The sequence below is a fragment of the Centruroides vittatus genome, unplaced genomic scaffold (assembly GCF_030686945.1).
Source record: "Centruroides vittatus isolate TY-2023 unplaced genomic scaffold, ASM3068694v2 contig_1743, whole genome shotgun sequence".
NCBI classification, from domain to species: domain Eukaryota; kingdom Metazoa; phylum Arthropoda; class Arachnida; order Scorpiones; family Buthidae; genus Centruroides; species Centruroides vittatus.
In genome coordinates, this window is record NW_027121062.1 from 59952 (window position 1) to 73039 (window position 13088).

The 13088-nt window shown below is 34.7% G+C and overlaps 2 protein-coding genes across 2 annotated transcripts in view; both read left to right on the forward strand.

Moving 5' to 3' along the window:
• The window catches only part of LOC136969140 (ATP-binding cassette sub-family C member 4-like), a 60930-nt gene that overhangs the window by 40545 nt on the left and 7297 nt on the right, over window positions 1-13088 (forward strand). Inside the window, exons 15-19 of the mRNA XM_067263232.1 lie at window positions 3194-3370; window positions 4321-4502; window positions 5090-5361; window positions 8006-8085; window positions 8847-8997. Of these exons, the coding sequence (XP_067119333.1) occupies window positions 3194-3370; window positions 4321-4502; window positions 5090-5361; window positions 8006-8085; window positions 8847-8997 (862 nt within the window). The remainder of the gene's footprint in view (window positions 1-3193; window positions 3371-4320; window positions 4503-5089; window positions 5362-8005; window positions 8086-8846; window positions 8998-13088) is intronic.
• Window positions 1209-1992, forward strand: LOC136969141 (NADH-ubiquinone oxidoreductase 75 kDa subunit-like). The gene is given in 2 exon segments (XM_067263233.1): window positions 1209-1568; window positions 1570-1992. Coding segments are annotated over 2 exon segments (687 nt in total). The 5' UTR covers window positions 1209-1304.

Sequence of the window (13088 nt, forward strand, 5' to 3'; positions counted from 1 at the left end):
CTTGTAAATTACCCCCACCTGCGTTGTTTATTTGTAAACAGGAGGGAAAACAAAAGGAGCGTCGCTCTGTTTATTGGCCTCGCGGGTAATCGGGCGAAAGACCGATTGCCATATGTCAAACTATTAGAGAAAAAACATAAGAAAATGTAAACAAAAGCAAACGCGATTGTGAGCTTGACTCGGCAGAGGACCGCCAACGTCTTGGAAAGCTTCGGATGAAAGGAAAGATTGTGATTAGTCGGAATTTTCTGTCAAATAAGTCCTTACATAACGGAACGACGAAGAGAGCAGGACAAGAAACTGCACGTGGGACCCTCTAACACTTGGACAACCCACAGAGCTTAGAGAGACTGTCTCTCTTCTTAGAGAATCCTCTGGGATGGGTAGTGTAGAGACGAGACGGACCACGCAGTTGATCCGACTCCATCAGGCGTCTAGGCCTCTCCAGAATTTAGTAATCCCGGAAGAGGACAACCTGTTGTTTAATGTACCACGTGTCATCATCCTGCATATACTATATTTCTAACTTGTGTAATCTACATTCTGGATTTGTAAATAAACTGTAAATAGAGCATAATTTGAGTGTGGAGGTATGCTTTTCTGCCAACCAACATAAGAACATTTCTCGAGTCAAGGTTATTTACACTCGTAAATGTCAGAAGCTTGCGTTCCACAAACTTTCAATGGGCCACAAATCTGAAGAGGACCAGGCCGAAGAAATATGGCAACGTAACGGAGACGTTTCCAGTAAATCCTAACCGTATGCGGCTTATCATTGTCTTGCTGGATTTTCAGCTCTACCATGAAAAACAACACGAGGGAACAGGATTTCCTGAATGTACCACAATGCCATTAATGTTCCTTCCATCACTGCTAAAGATGACCAAGTATCATACGAGATGGCTGCCCAAATCAGCACACTAGCAACTGTGGCAGTGTGCCGCGCAGAATTAAAGATAGGGTTGAATCGCTTGAACAGCTAGTAAAAATAATCCTACTCAACGTAAGGATGCTGAACAAAAAACGTATAAGGATAAATCGGTAAAACCAGTTAGATATATAGACCGCGACTCACGTATGAATTATATGTACGCTGAATACGGAGATGGTAGCCTCGTTCAAGACGAAAGTGGTAATCCTATAAAGTGGGAAGCTGTATAGTTGTTGTGGTTAAGGTTACCATTAACTCTAAGGAATGTGAAGTAGAGCCTGGGCTGACTATAATCTAAGCCTGTGAAGTCGTGAATATTGAAATCCCACGCTTTTGTTATCATGAGCGTTTAGCAATTGCCAGTAACTGCAGAATGTGCTTGGTTGAAGTGAAAGGCGGCCCTCCAAAACCAGTAGTTTCTTGTGCAATGCCAGTTGCAGAAGGTATGGTTATCTATACTGATACCCTAAAAGTCAAAAAGGCACGTGAAGGAGTGCTCGAATTTTTGCTAATTAACCATCCGCTTGGTTGTCCAATCTGCGATTAAGGTGGTGAATGTGATTTGCAAGATATAACAATGGCCTATGGAAAAGGAACAAGCAGGCTTGATGAATATAAAAAGGCTGTATCAAAAAAAAAAAATACATTTTGGACCGCTGATTGAAACTGCGATAAATAGATGCATTGATTGTACTCGGTGCGTTAGGTTTTTGTTCGACGTTGCAGGCACAAATGAACTTGGAGGAATTGGAAGGGGAGAAAATGTAGAGATCAGTACTTACATAAAAAAGCATATTAGTTCTGAATTGTCTGGAAATATCATAGATCTCTGTCCCGTAGGAGCTTTAACTTCAGAGCCTTACTCGTTTAAAGCGCGCCCATGGGAACTATTACATTGCGAAACTATAGATGTGCTCGATGCTGTGGGAAGCGCGATCAGGGTCGACTATCGCGGCCCTGAGATTATGCGAATATTGCCAAGACTCGATGAAGAGGTGAATGAGGAGTGGATATCAGATAAAACTCGCTTTGCTTACGATGGACTCAAAGTACAACGCTGAGAGGGTTACCCAAGTATCCTAAAAAAGGTACAGAACCTTATCACTTCTCATAAGATTTGCAGGCGATTAGCAGTTTCAGATTAGCATCCCAGCTATGTTTGCAGTGGTGGAGTAGCAAATGTTTTATTTAGCGACGAATCCCGGTTTTCAAACAGAACCAGGATTTGTCTCTAAAGAAGACATTTGGTATTCCATCGCTGCAAACATAGCTGGGATGCTAACCTGAAACTGCTAATTGCCTGCAAATCTTATGAGAAGTGATAAGGTTCTGTAACTTTTTTAGGATACTTGGGTAACCCTCTCAACGCACTCTGATTACATCACCTTGCATGTTCAATAGCAGAATAAATGTAATCATTCAGAGATCTATGACGAGTTTTGCAGTATTCGGACCAATTCTATGGATGTGCATAACTTTTTAATGAGTGTATACAGTATTTTTAGTTTTAGTACAGCTATAGTTTTTGTTCTTTTAATATCTAAAAATATGGAATGAAGTTCGTCCAATGTTCTGTATAAATCAATAAGAATTATAAGAATATTTATCTACATTATTTTCAATATTTCAAATGAAGTCCAATTGAACTGAAATTTAATTTTTTCACAATTCCTTTTCTACACACTTCTTCCTTTCAAAAAAATTTGTACAGTCGTACATATGTCATATTCAATTCGAAAACATTTCAGTCGTCTGTACGAGTTAATTTATCGGAAATTAACTTAAAATTTACACTTTATTTTAATATTTTGCATATTACTTCAGTCAAATAAAATTATTTTCGCCAATTTTCAATTTAAATCTCGTCGTAAGTTTTCGTCAAACCAAACGTGCATTTTAACAAACTCTGAAAGAAATGTGAACGACACAACGAAACTTAAACCTTTTGTGATCAATTCATCATACCAGACTGGACCGAAGTATGGACCTAAAATAATATCTAAGATGAGAGAATATGCCACTTTCAACATATCAGATCGTGTACAGTTAGGAAAAAGGATAGCTATCAAGTGTTTCTGTTTTTGTATCCACCTTAATCATGCCCCATCAAATGAACTGTAATATAAGACGTGAACAGTTGAGTTTTTTGTTTTCCTTTCCATGAAATTGTATGTTCAAACACAAGATTTGCGCGTCAATCTTAGAATTTATGAAAATAAATTTTTGACATTAGTTTATATTTCTTGTTAATTCTCGTTTTAGGGAAACTGTGCAGCGTCGGGCGACTACAACAAAATCATGAACTCAGGAATCGACTTGGGAATTTCGGCAAAGAATGAAAAATGTACTCAAAAAGAGATGGCTGAAGAAGAATTACTTAATACAAAGGATGTAGATATTTTTCATAGCGTTGAAATTGAAAACACGGCCAATCACGTGGTACGTTGTCAAAATGTGTACTCGTATTTATTTACACGTATTTTTGAAAATTATCTCTTGTAAAATTTACAAATTTCATTTATTTAAAAAAAGGCATCAGTTATATCGAAGACATTCGTTTTATGTATTCAATATCACGAACTCGATAATGCACTATTAAACTACATAATACAAATAGATAAAACACTATACATAATACAAATTACAATTAATTATCTATGATATCTCAAACACTGTGTAGTAGTAGAGATAACAGAGATTGGACAAACTGCTACAGTCTTGAGCTAATTTACTACGAAATATTGAAACCATTGTCTGATTATAATAAATTAGAAGTCTGTTTATAACAAAAATTCTAATTGATGTGCATTGTCCTTGGTATACATCTACAACAGATAATTATATATTCGTGTATGGCTGATGAAGGTCTTTTGAACCGAAATGCATACCAGTAATAAAGTTACATTCCGTTGATAGAAGTGCCATTTCGATGTCCTGAGTAGTAGTGTGATAAGACACTGTTATCTCTACTACACAATGTTTAAGATTTATTCATTAACAATCACTGATACAAGAAGCTCATATATACTATAATTAACTAATAGTGTCGTAGTTCTACTGAAACAATTGCATGTTTAACAGCATGCAATGTGTTCTGTGAACTTTTTATTATCGTTTGTATATCTTCAAAATATCCGGAATATACGGAAATTTTGGATATTTACCGCTAACAATACAAAGGCTATTAACATTAGAGATGCACAGTTATTATCATACGCCTAGAAAGCCTTATATCCTTAATTATATGACTACTGCTATGAATTTACTCAACTCTGTCGAGGAATTTATTACTTTAATTGTTTATTTTTCTCTAAATTATTCGAAAAAAATTGTAACTCCATTTTAAAACATAATAAAATTTTATATATTTGTTTCTTTTATTAAAATAGAAGGAAGAAAATGTTATAGTAACAAAAGATAATGAAGAAAACTCATTTAAATCGTTGGGAATATCTGTGTACAAAGCATACATTGATGCTGGAGCTAATCTCTTCTTCAAAATTATGATATTGTTTTTCTTGATTGTGTCTCAGGCTCTTACGAATGGTGGCGATATATGGCTCTTAAAATGGTACCTAATATCTTATAAAGTAGTAACAATTATTTTAATGAATAAATTTAAATTTACAATGCACTTAGAGCAGTGATTCTCAAAGTGGGGGTCGCGACCCCCAAGGGTTGTGAAAAATATTTGGGGAGTCGCTGAAAAATTGATGCCAGATCAATTTTTTCAAATATTTTATAAATTTACTATGGATTTATGTTTAGAAATAATAGAAATAAAAAATATATAAAATAATTTTTACTTAAATAAATTGCATATATAAATAATAGAAATAATATAAATATTTAAATACGAGTCTAACCCCCTCCCTCTGAGATGTTTTTTGACACATACTTATTCTTCGGGGGTCCTTTGAAATTTTTAAGTGCAGAAGGGGGTCGCGGTCCAAAAAGTTTGAGAAACACTGACTTAGAGCATTAACACAAGGAAAACATCATGTTTTAAAGTGTTAGCAATGTTCTAAAGCACATCACACAATTCAGTGTGACGAATTAATGTATTATGGATATATTGTTTAGTGTTGTATGTAAATCTTATAATTTGACAAACACTATTTCAAACTTATAGAAGTAATTATTTCTTTGTATTTTCAGGGTTAAAGATGAAGCAACGTTTACAAAAAATATAGAAAACTTTACACTAGCAATAAACAACGGCAATGAAACCGGGGGTGAAGATTTTCTTCGTAAACGTGAATTTAACGTTTATGTTTATGTTGAACTGATATTCGGATTGTTAGTCGTGACTTTTATTTCCGTGTCATTATTCTATGAAATGTCCATGGCGGCATCTATTAATCTTCACAGGAATATGTTTCGTTGCATTATCCGCACTCCAATAACTTTCTTGGATATGAATCCAATAGGTGAGATGTGATCATTTTTATATTAGGAATAAACGTGTGCCAATCTCAAACAACGTAAATTTAACAGTTGCCTAATTAAAGCTGCAGAAACTCACGAGGAAATCTCGGGTTTTTTCACGTGTCTAATACCTAAAAACGGGTCATCTTTCCGTTTTTTCGCGTGTGTAACACATAATCGGGGTCAATTTTCCATAATAGTCTTTCTTCTTGGCAGAAAACCCACATCTTTCGAGGCCTTAACCCATCAAACAAACAATTTTGTACGAATTATTTTAAAACAGAAAAAGAATCTATATAACTTATATAATCGAGGTGGGTTAATAATAATAATAAACGCAGAGACCAAACAGTTTTTTTTTTTTTTTTTTTGTAACTCTTTCCGCCCTGTGGGCACTAAGAGGGCCTCTTATAGAAGACCATTATGGGTTCGGCCAGGCCCACAATGAGGCGACCGGGTGCTGAGGGACGGGGCCCGACATATCCGAACGGACCACCCCCGAAAAATTCCTGGGGATTATTCGACCCGTTCGGATCGATTCCGGGTCTCCCAGGGCGGTCAGCTGCCACCTTGACTGCTCGGCCATCCCGCCAGTTACGGTAGGGGAGAGCGGGGCTAAAAGTTCCCGGGGTAAGTTGTTCCGATTGAAATAGCTCCACATGGAAAAAATATATATATAATTAGTAAATATTTCATAAAATCGAACGTTTCTGCGCACCGACGGCAGCTATCTTAATCAGGCCAGTGACGTCCGGTACATTGGAAAGAGAGCCTGTACGTCGCTGATCCACATAAATAAATATTTTCGTGTTTGATATTTTTGGTATATCTGGCGAATTTAAATAGTTAGCAATTAGTTGTTTGGTATTTTTATTCAAAAATATATCGAGTATCTTGATATACTACGCTAAAACTGTATATGTCTCGTAACCTAATCTAGTAGCTGCTGTTTTGAACCCATGTGCTATCGGGGCTAGATGTTCCCTTCTTTCGGGGCATGTTGTGACCTTGAAACAACTTGCCCCAGTTCATCTGTACCGGTAATGCAGTAAAAATAATGTTTTTTTCCTTTTGCAGTATGCAGACTTATATTCGAAAAACAACACGGGGTTCTGTATCTCAGGAGTTGATGCAAAGAGCTGCAGATGCAGTTATTAAAGATGGTAAAAAATAAAAATATAAACTGTTGCCAGAGAATTAGATATTTGTCATATGACGTTATATAGATTTGTAAAGAAGTTGAAATCTGGAGTAGAAAACGCTGCGATTGGCTACAAAAAAGTAAAATTGGTCTTTATTAAAGAACAGGAAAACAAGTTAGCAGAGTATTTGTTAAATGTAAGCTTTACTGACGAAAGACAAATCTTGGATCAGCCAGGGTCATCAGGAGTTGTAAATTTGCCTGCAACTTCTGGTGTTATACAAGAACTTGGAAAAGATGTTCCTTTCTCCCCTTTTCTTTAAGTAAAAGTTATAAATGTTGAAACATAAAAATGTTTTCTTTATAATAAATTTAAAAAAACAACTAATTATTGATAAGATATTATTGATTAGTCTTTAAATACATACTTAGTTAAATAAATTATTGTTTTTTTACATATTACACCTTCCATAGATCTTATAACAACTTGCCCCACCCTGTTAACAACTAGCCCCGAACCGGGGTAAGTTGTTACTTTCCGACTTTAGGTATTGTATTATTAATTATAAAAAAACTTACAAAAAATCAACCCTGAAAACTGTATTTATAGCAAAGTTAGATATACAGTAGAGCGTCGATAAGTGGAATGGCCGGAAAGTGGAACGATTTTCAGTCGGACTGTGTCGTGCTGAATCGAATGTTTTTGATACTAAATTTACTTCTAAAGTATAATTTTCATGTTTTTTATATTCTTTAATATATTTATTTTGTTTGTACAAAATGCAGAAATAATTTTTAACGATAGGATAGCCTCGATGATTATTATAAAAATTTTCGTTAGGCTTAAAATCGACAAAAATTCAACACGAAGCGACACGCAACGGAGAAAAATTCAACAGGAAGCGATACGCAACGGAGAAAAATTTGAACATCGGACAGGTTAATGTATTTTTTCGTACAAAGTCGGAAACTGGAACAAATCATTAACTGGAAGGACCCCAATTGGTTCCACTTATCGACGCTCTACTGTATTACTAAATTTTAATCTCTTAATACTTATGCTAGAATTATGTTTCCTTAACAAAATATAAGGTTGATTAAAAAACGGAACTTGTAGCCCCGCTCTCCCCTACGTCGTGAGAATGTATACTAAAAAGGGATTTTTCGAAATTTCCCCCCGCGGGGGAGAGGAACAAGGTTAAGGATTACCCCGAAGAACTCAGCTTCTACTGTACTACTTTAGATGAGGGTTTTTGTGTTTTTGCGGGAAATTGAACATATTTTTAGACCCATCTAAAAATTCTCTAATTAATCTCGGAAGAGAGGGCACCTAATTCTTGCACCCGATGAAAACGGGTAAAATGGCTATAATCTAATAATCTTCGCTCTTGTTACTTTCTGCCCGAGCAACGCCGGGCTCATCTGTTACTATTTAATATAATTTTATATATTATTTAATAATTATTTTGTCGTATTCTGATACATTTGAAATTTTAATCTTTCAGGAAAGATAATAAATCGGTTTTCGAAGGATATGATGAGTGTCGACGAAGTGTTATCATACTTGTTTCAGCATGTAATAAGGGTAAGTTATGAATTTTTTAAAAAGTAAATAAATGTAAAAATTGTAATGTCATTAACAAATTTTCTTATATAAATATTAGTTATAAATATACTGATAAAACACGGAGATAATGATGAGAGCACGACAATTTCAGTTTGTCCTGGTTAACGTTTTTATGTTCTGTATGATAATTAAATGCATTGTTCCGAACATGGTGTATCAAATACACTGAAAACGTTTGATTTTGAATAAAACATCGCTGTTTGTGGAGTAATTGATTATTTTATCTTTAAACTGATAGAACGCCAACGTATAGAATAATGTTATAAAGCTATATTAGCCTCATATTGACATGAAATTCTTGCATACAAGAAGTCTGCTTTATGCGAGCATTTCAGGGTTGGTTGGGGTGGAGAACCCCAGAGTATTTATTCAAAGGCATCAAAGAATATTCATGCCAAATTTGGTGAGGATGCAACGAACGGTATTGAAACCTTTACCTTACTTACATACAAATATACAGGGTGAGAAAGAAAGTCACTTAACACCCCTGCTACAGAATATAGAATGTACCCAAAAAAGTACAGCACCTTAGTTAACAACGTATGTAGGAAATTATTATAATTGAATTTATAGATTTTGGTTCTTTTTAGATAGCACGAAAAATGCATCCTATGCAAACTAAAATGCCATTGATTTATTTATTTATTTGAAATTAAGATGGATAGACATTTTAAGGAAACATTTTTTGTAATCTGGCATTTTTTACACAAACATTTCAGATGATCGCTCTTCTACTTGGAATATTTATTGTTGAAGCAATCATTAATGTTTATCTGCTGATATTTACTATTGTTCTAACGATTGTATTTTATTTCCTATGGACTTTTCACACTCGAGCATTAAAAAGCATAAAATATTTGGAAGGAAAAGGTAAATATTTTTGAAAAATAAATCAAATAATTAAATCAATTTAATTCTTATAAAGAATATTCTGTAAGGATTGTTTTTTTTTTTTTTATTCCTTTTTTATTAATTTGGAATTTCTAAGTTGTATTCATTATAAAATTTTTAAAGGCGTAAAATGTTTATCTGGAATATAATTTATTATATTTTCATTTTAATTATTCTGTAACATGGATATTATCTATCTTCTAATCCAGTGTTTCTCAAACTTTTTGGACCGCGACCCCCCTTCTGCACTTAAAAATTTCAAAGGACCCCGAAGAATGAGTTGTGTCGAAAAACATCCCGGATGGAGGGGGTTAGGCTCGTATTTAAATATTTATATTCTTTTTATTTATATGTGCAATTTATTTAAGTAAAAATTATTTTATATAGTTTTTATTTCTATTATTTCTAAACATGAATCCATAGTAAATTTATAAAATATTTGAAAAAAATTGATCTAGAATCAATTTTTCAGCGACCCCCGAAATATTTTTCACGACCCCCTTGGGGGTCGCGACCCCCACTTTGAGAATCACTGTTCTAATCCACTTGGCCTTAGGGGTTTTATTCACATATGTAACACTTATTGGTGGGCAATTTCCTATGAAAGCCTTTCCTGCGAGCATCTTTCCTTGGCAGATCTCCACAATGCCTTATTCTATTAATGTCATCAAAAATTTTAAAATTTCCCTGATTTTAATCAGACTGTGGTTAAAGACGTTATCTTTAGATAAAAAGGTATTTTTAATAGTGTTGCAACGAATAGTATATTCGGCCAGGAGCGTGGCCGAGTAGCCGAATATTCGACCAAACTGTTCGGCTCGATTAACGTACCTATGAAAATTGGCGCGCAAACCGCATTATGGCAAGGACCCTGCTCTCTATTGGCCCGCTGTCACTACGCTTCGCCAATCGCGTTAATTCTTGACAGTTGTAACGGATAGACAAGAACGTCGTGGCAGTATGTTATAAGTGATTATATCAAACTAGTAGCCCGGGACGCCCCCTAGTGGGCGTTTTAGCAGTATTACAAATTTCTATGAGGCATGTTTAATGCACTTAATATATGAAAGTTGTGCGCGCTTAATTTTTAAAAGTTTGATGCACTTAATCTATCTTCTATATATATATAACCCATTCAACAGGTGTCCGTCCTTCCTTCCGTCCGTCCGTCCGTTCGTGCCATGAAAGGTTTCTATTATTATATTAAAATATTAGCTTAACTATTTCACTTATCGTTTTATCGTAGCGGTTCAAATCTATCCGGTTTTTCGTTATTCGCCCCCTAGTGAACATTACAGGCATTCCGTGACAGTAATAAATTCCTATTACAAATATACTGAATTATTTATATTGTTATATTGACCAAATAATAATGTATTGGCCAAATGAATAATAATAATTTATATTGTTAATTTAAATAATAATTAAAATTGTTAATTTAATTTGAATGTTTGAAATATGACACACGATAGGGGCGCCTGTAGTGTCGGTTATCAAACGGTTACGGGACGGACACCTGTTGAATGGGTTATATATATAGATGTGGATAACAATGAAATGAACTACACGTGTAAATAACGGAAAAAGAACAGAGAAGGACCGAGAAGTGAAAATGTGAAAATAAATATTAAATTGAGTTGATAACATAAACGAACAAGTCGAGCAACTTATTGGCGCGAAATTCGCGGCCGTCAATGCCAAATAATTGTTCTCATAGACTTCGGAAAGCTAAATGCTTGTAATGAAAGTCACTTAGAATGCACGGGCGAAAGCCTGGAGCCGTTCGGACTACCAAGCCGTCTCGAATCTGTGAAATCATAACTGTGACTTATACCGACGCCCTATCTATCTCTTTTCTCCGTGATCACCAGGCTACGAGCCACGTAATTGTAAAATGGAAATCTACGACGGAAAAGTGACGAATTGAAAGTATCGTGCGCGCACGTTATGATGTATGCATAGGCGTACGTGGACTAGAGCGATAGAGGAAAGAGAAAGAAAGAGCAAAGACGAGCGCTTAAAAAGAAGGATAGGCAGTGTCAGACCCTCAAATGTGCGACGATTCTGGAACGAATAGGTGGTGCTGATCTTTGTAATTATAAATTGTGAATACATGTGACTAATATTATTTTATTTTTTATTTTGTGCAGGTTGTAAGTTATAAATAAATATAAACAAACAACACTAACCCGATAACATTAAATCTAAATACCAAAATTATTAATTTACTGTGTTTTTATTATTTCTTATTCCTGTTTTTGGATATTCGGTATTCGGCCGAATAGCGAAAACTAGGCCGAATACCGAATAGTAACCGAATATTCGTTGCATCACTAATTTTTAAGCTATTTTTTACCCTGTTAGTCTTAATATGTATGAGAGGGTTTGGCTTATACTACTATCAATAACAGACTGATAATATTAACTTTAGTCTTTTTGGCTATTATATAACAGAGAGAAAGTATGTCGATTGTTAAAAAACTGACCCCCTCCAAGATTTTTACATTTTTAGACTCAGATGACCCTCGAAATGTCCAGAAATGCAAAAAGAAACAAAGAAAATTTAGGAGTTTTTGTATGTATGGTTGTTAGTGTGTGTCAGTGGCCTGCCGTCATTGGAAGCGGCGAAAACGCCACTTCCACCTTCCAATGACCTTCCCTCGTATTTTCTAAAATATAAATTCTCATATTTTAACGTACTTTGAATTAATTAAAATTAATATTTTATTATAATTGCATTATGTGTCTTATTAGAAATTTCTATACTACATGTGAAAAAAACGATAAGATTGCTATTGTATATTCGAATATCAGTGGCGGAAGGAATGTCGAAACCGGGTCAGCTTCCAAGCAGCCAGATTATAGGTATTGGCGCATGCGCTTTACAGAGCACCAACCTCACGGTTTAGCTGGTGGAAGCTACACACGTATAACTCTTCCAATTTTATATCCCGGACCGGTTCTGGGCTGTTAGCCGCCTACCTGCTAGATATTTGGCCGCGCCCTCGCCCGATTATGTGAATCATGAGTAGACTAGATTTATAACTTAACCCAACCGATAGGAGTTTACTGGCATGTTTTTATGATAGTTCTGTACAGTTGACAGGAGTTTTAAAAAATCCATTAAAATATTTGATATATTTATTTTGCATTTATTGTGCTCTCCCATCTTATATTACTTACGGATTTCAATGTTAAACCGATGATATTACGATTTAGTATGTCCCAACTGTAAGGGGATGCAGAAAAAAGTGTACAATTCTTGTATAATGTTAAAAAAATTTAACTGTTACTTTGGCAGCATCATTTACAACCAAATTTAATGAATGAGACGTACATACAAGATACAAAAAAAGCTCTAGAATTTATTTTTCTTAAATTTACGATTATGTATCTGTTGTCATAAAAATTTGTCTTTTCACTGTTTTCCCAAGACTACAGATATTCAAGTACAAAGTAACTGGTTTCGACTTATTTCTGCTTAAGAAGAATTAATAGATTAGGGAAATAATTAAGAGATTAGGGAATTGGGGAAATAAATAAAACCCTGCTGAAAGAGTCGAATTTTACTTAAACAAAAGCTTAACCCAACCAATCTCTAGCCCAGTACAGTGGGGACTGATTTATTCGTAATATTAGATAATAAAGACAGAAATTTTTCAGTTCAATGAGAGTGACTAAAAAATTGTAAATTTTGGAAATTTTCGTGGACACTGGTCCTAAAACGAATTAGTTAGAAAACAAATGACCGACAATCTACTTAGTATTAAGTTTAAGATATTTAGATTTTTACAGCTATGGTGAGAAACATTAAAATCTACAACAACCCTGTCGCGTCCTTTGAGATATACTAGTGATGCGACAAAAGAGGCATTTAACATTGACTGGTATCGGCACCCTCGGGATTTGGCAGACACACACTGCACACCTACCTGGACCGTCTCTGATTCCATCCATTAGCCACTCGTATCGAGCTATTTGACTAAGTGGATTGTTTTAAAATTTAAAAAGTAAAGAATATTTTATATTATTTTTATGTACGTTTCTTTACAAAGCTACATTTAATTATA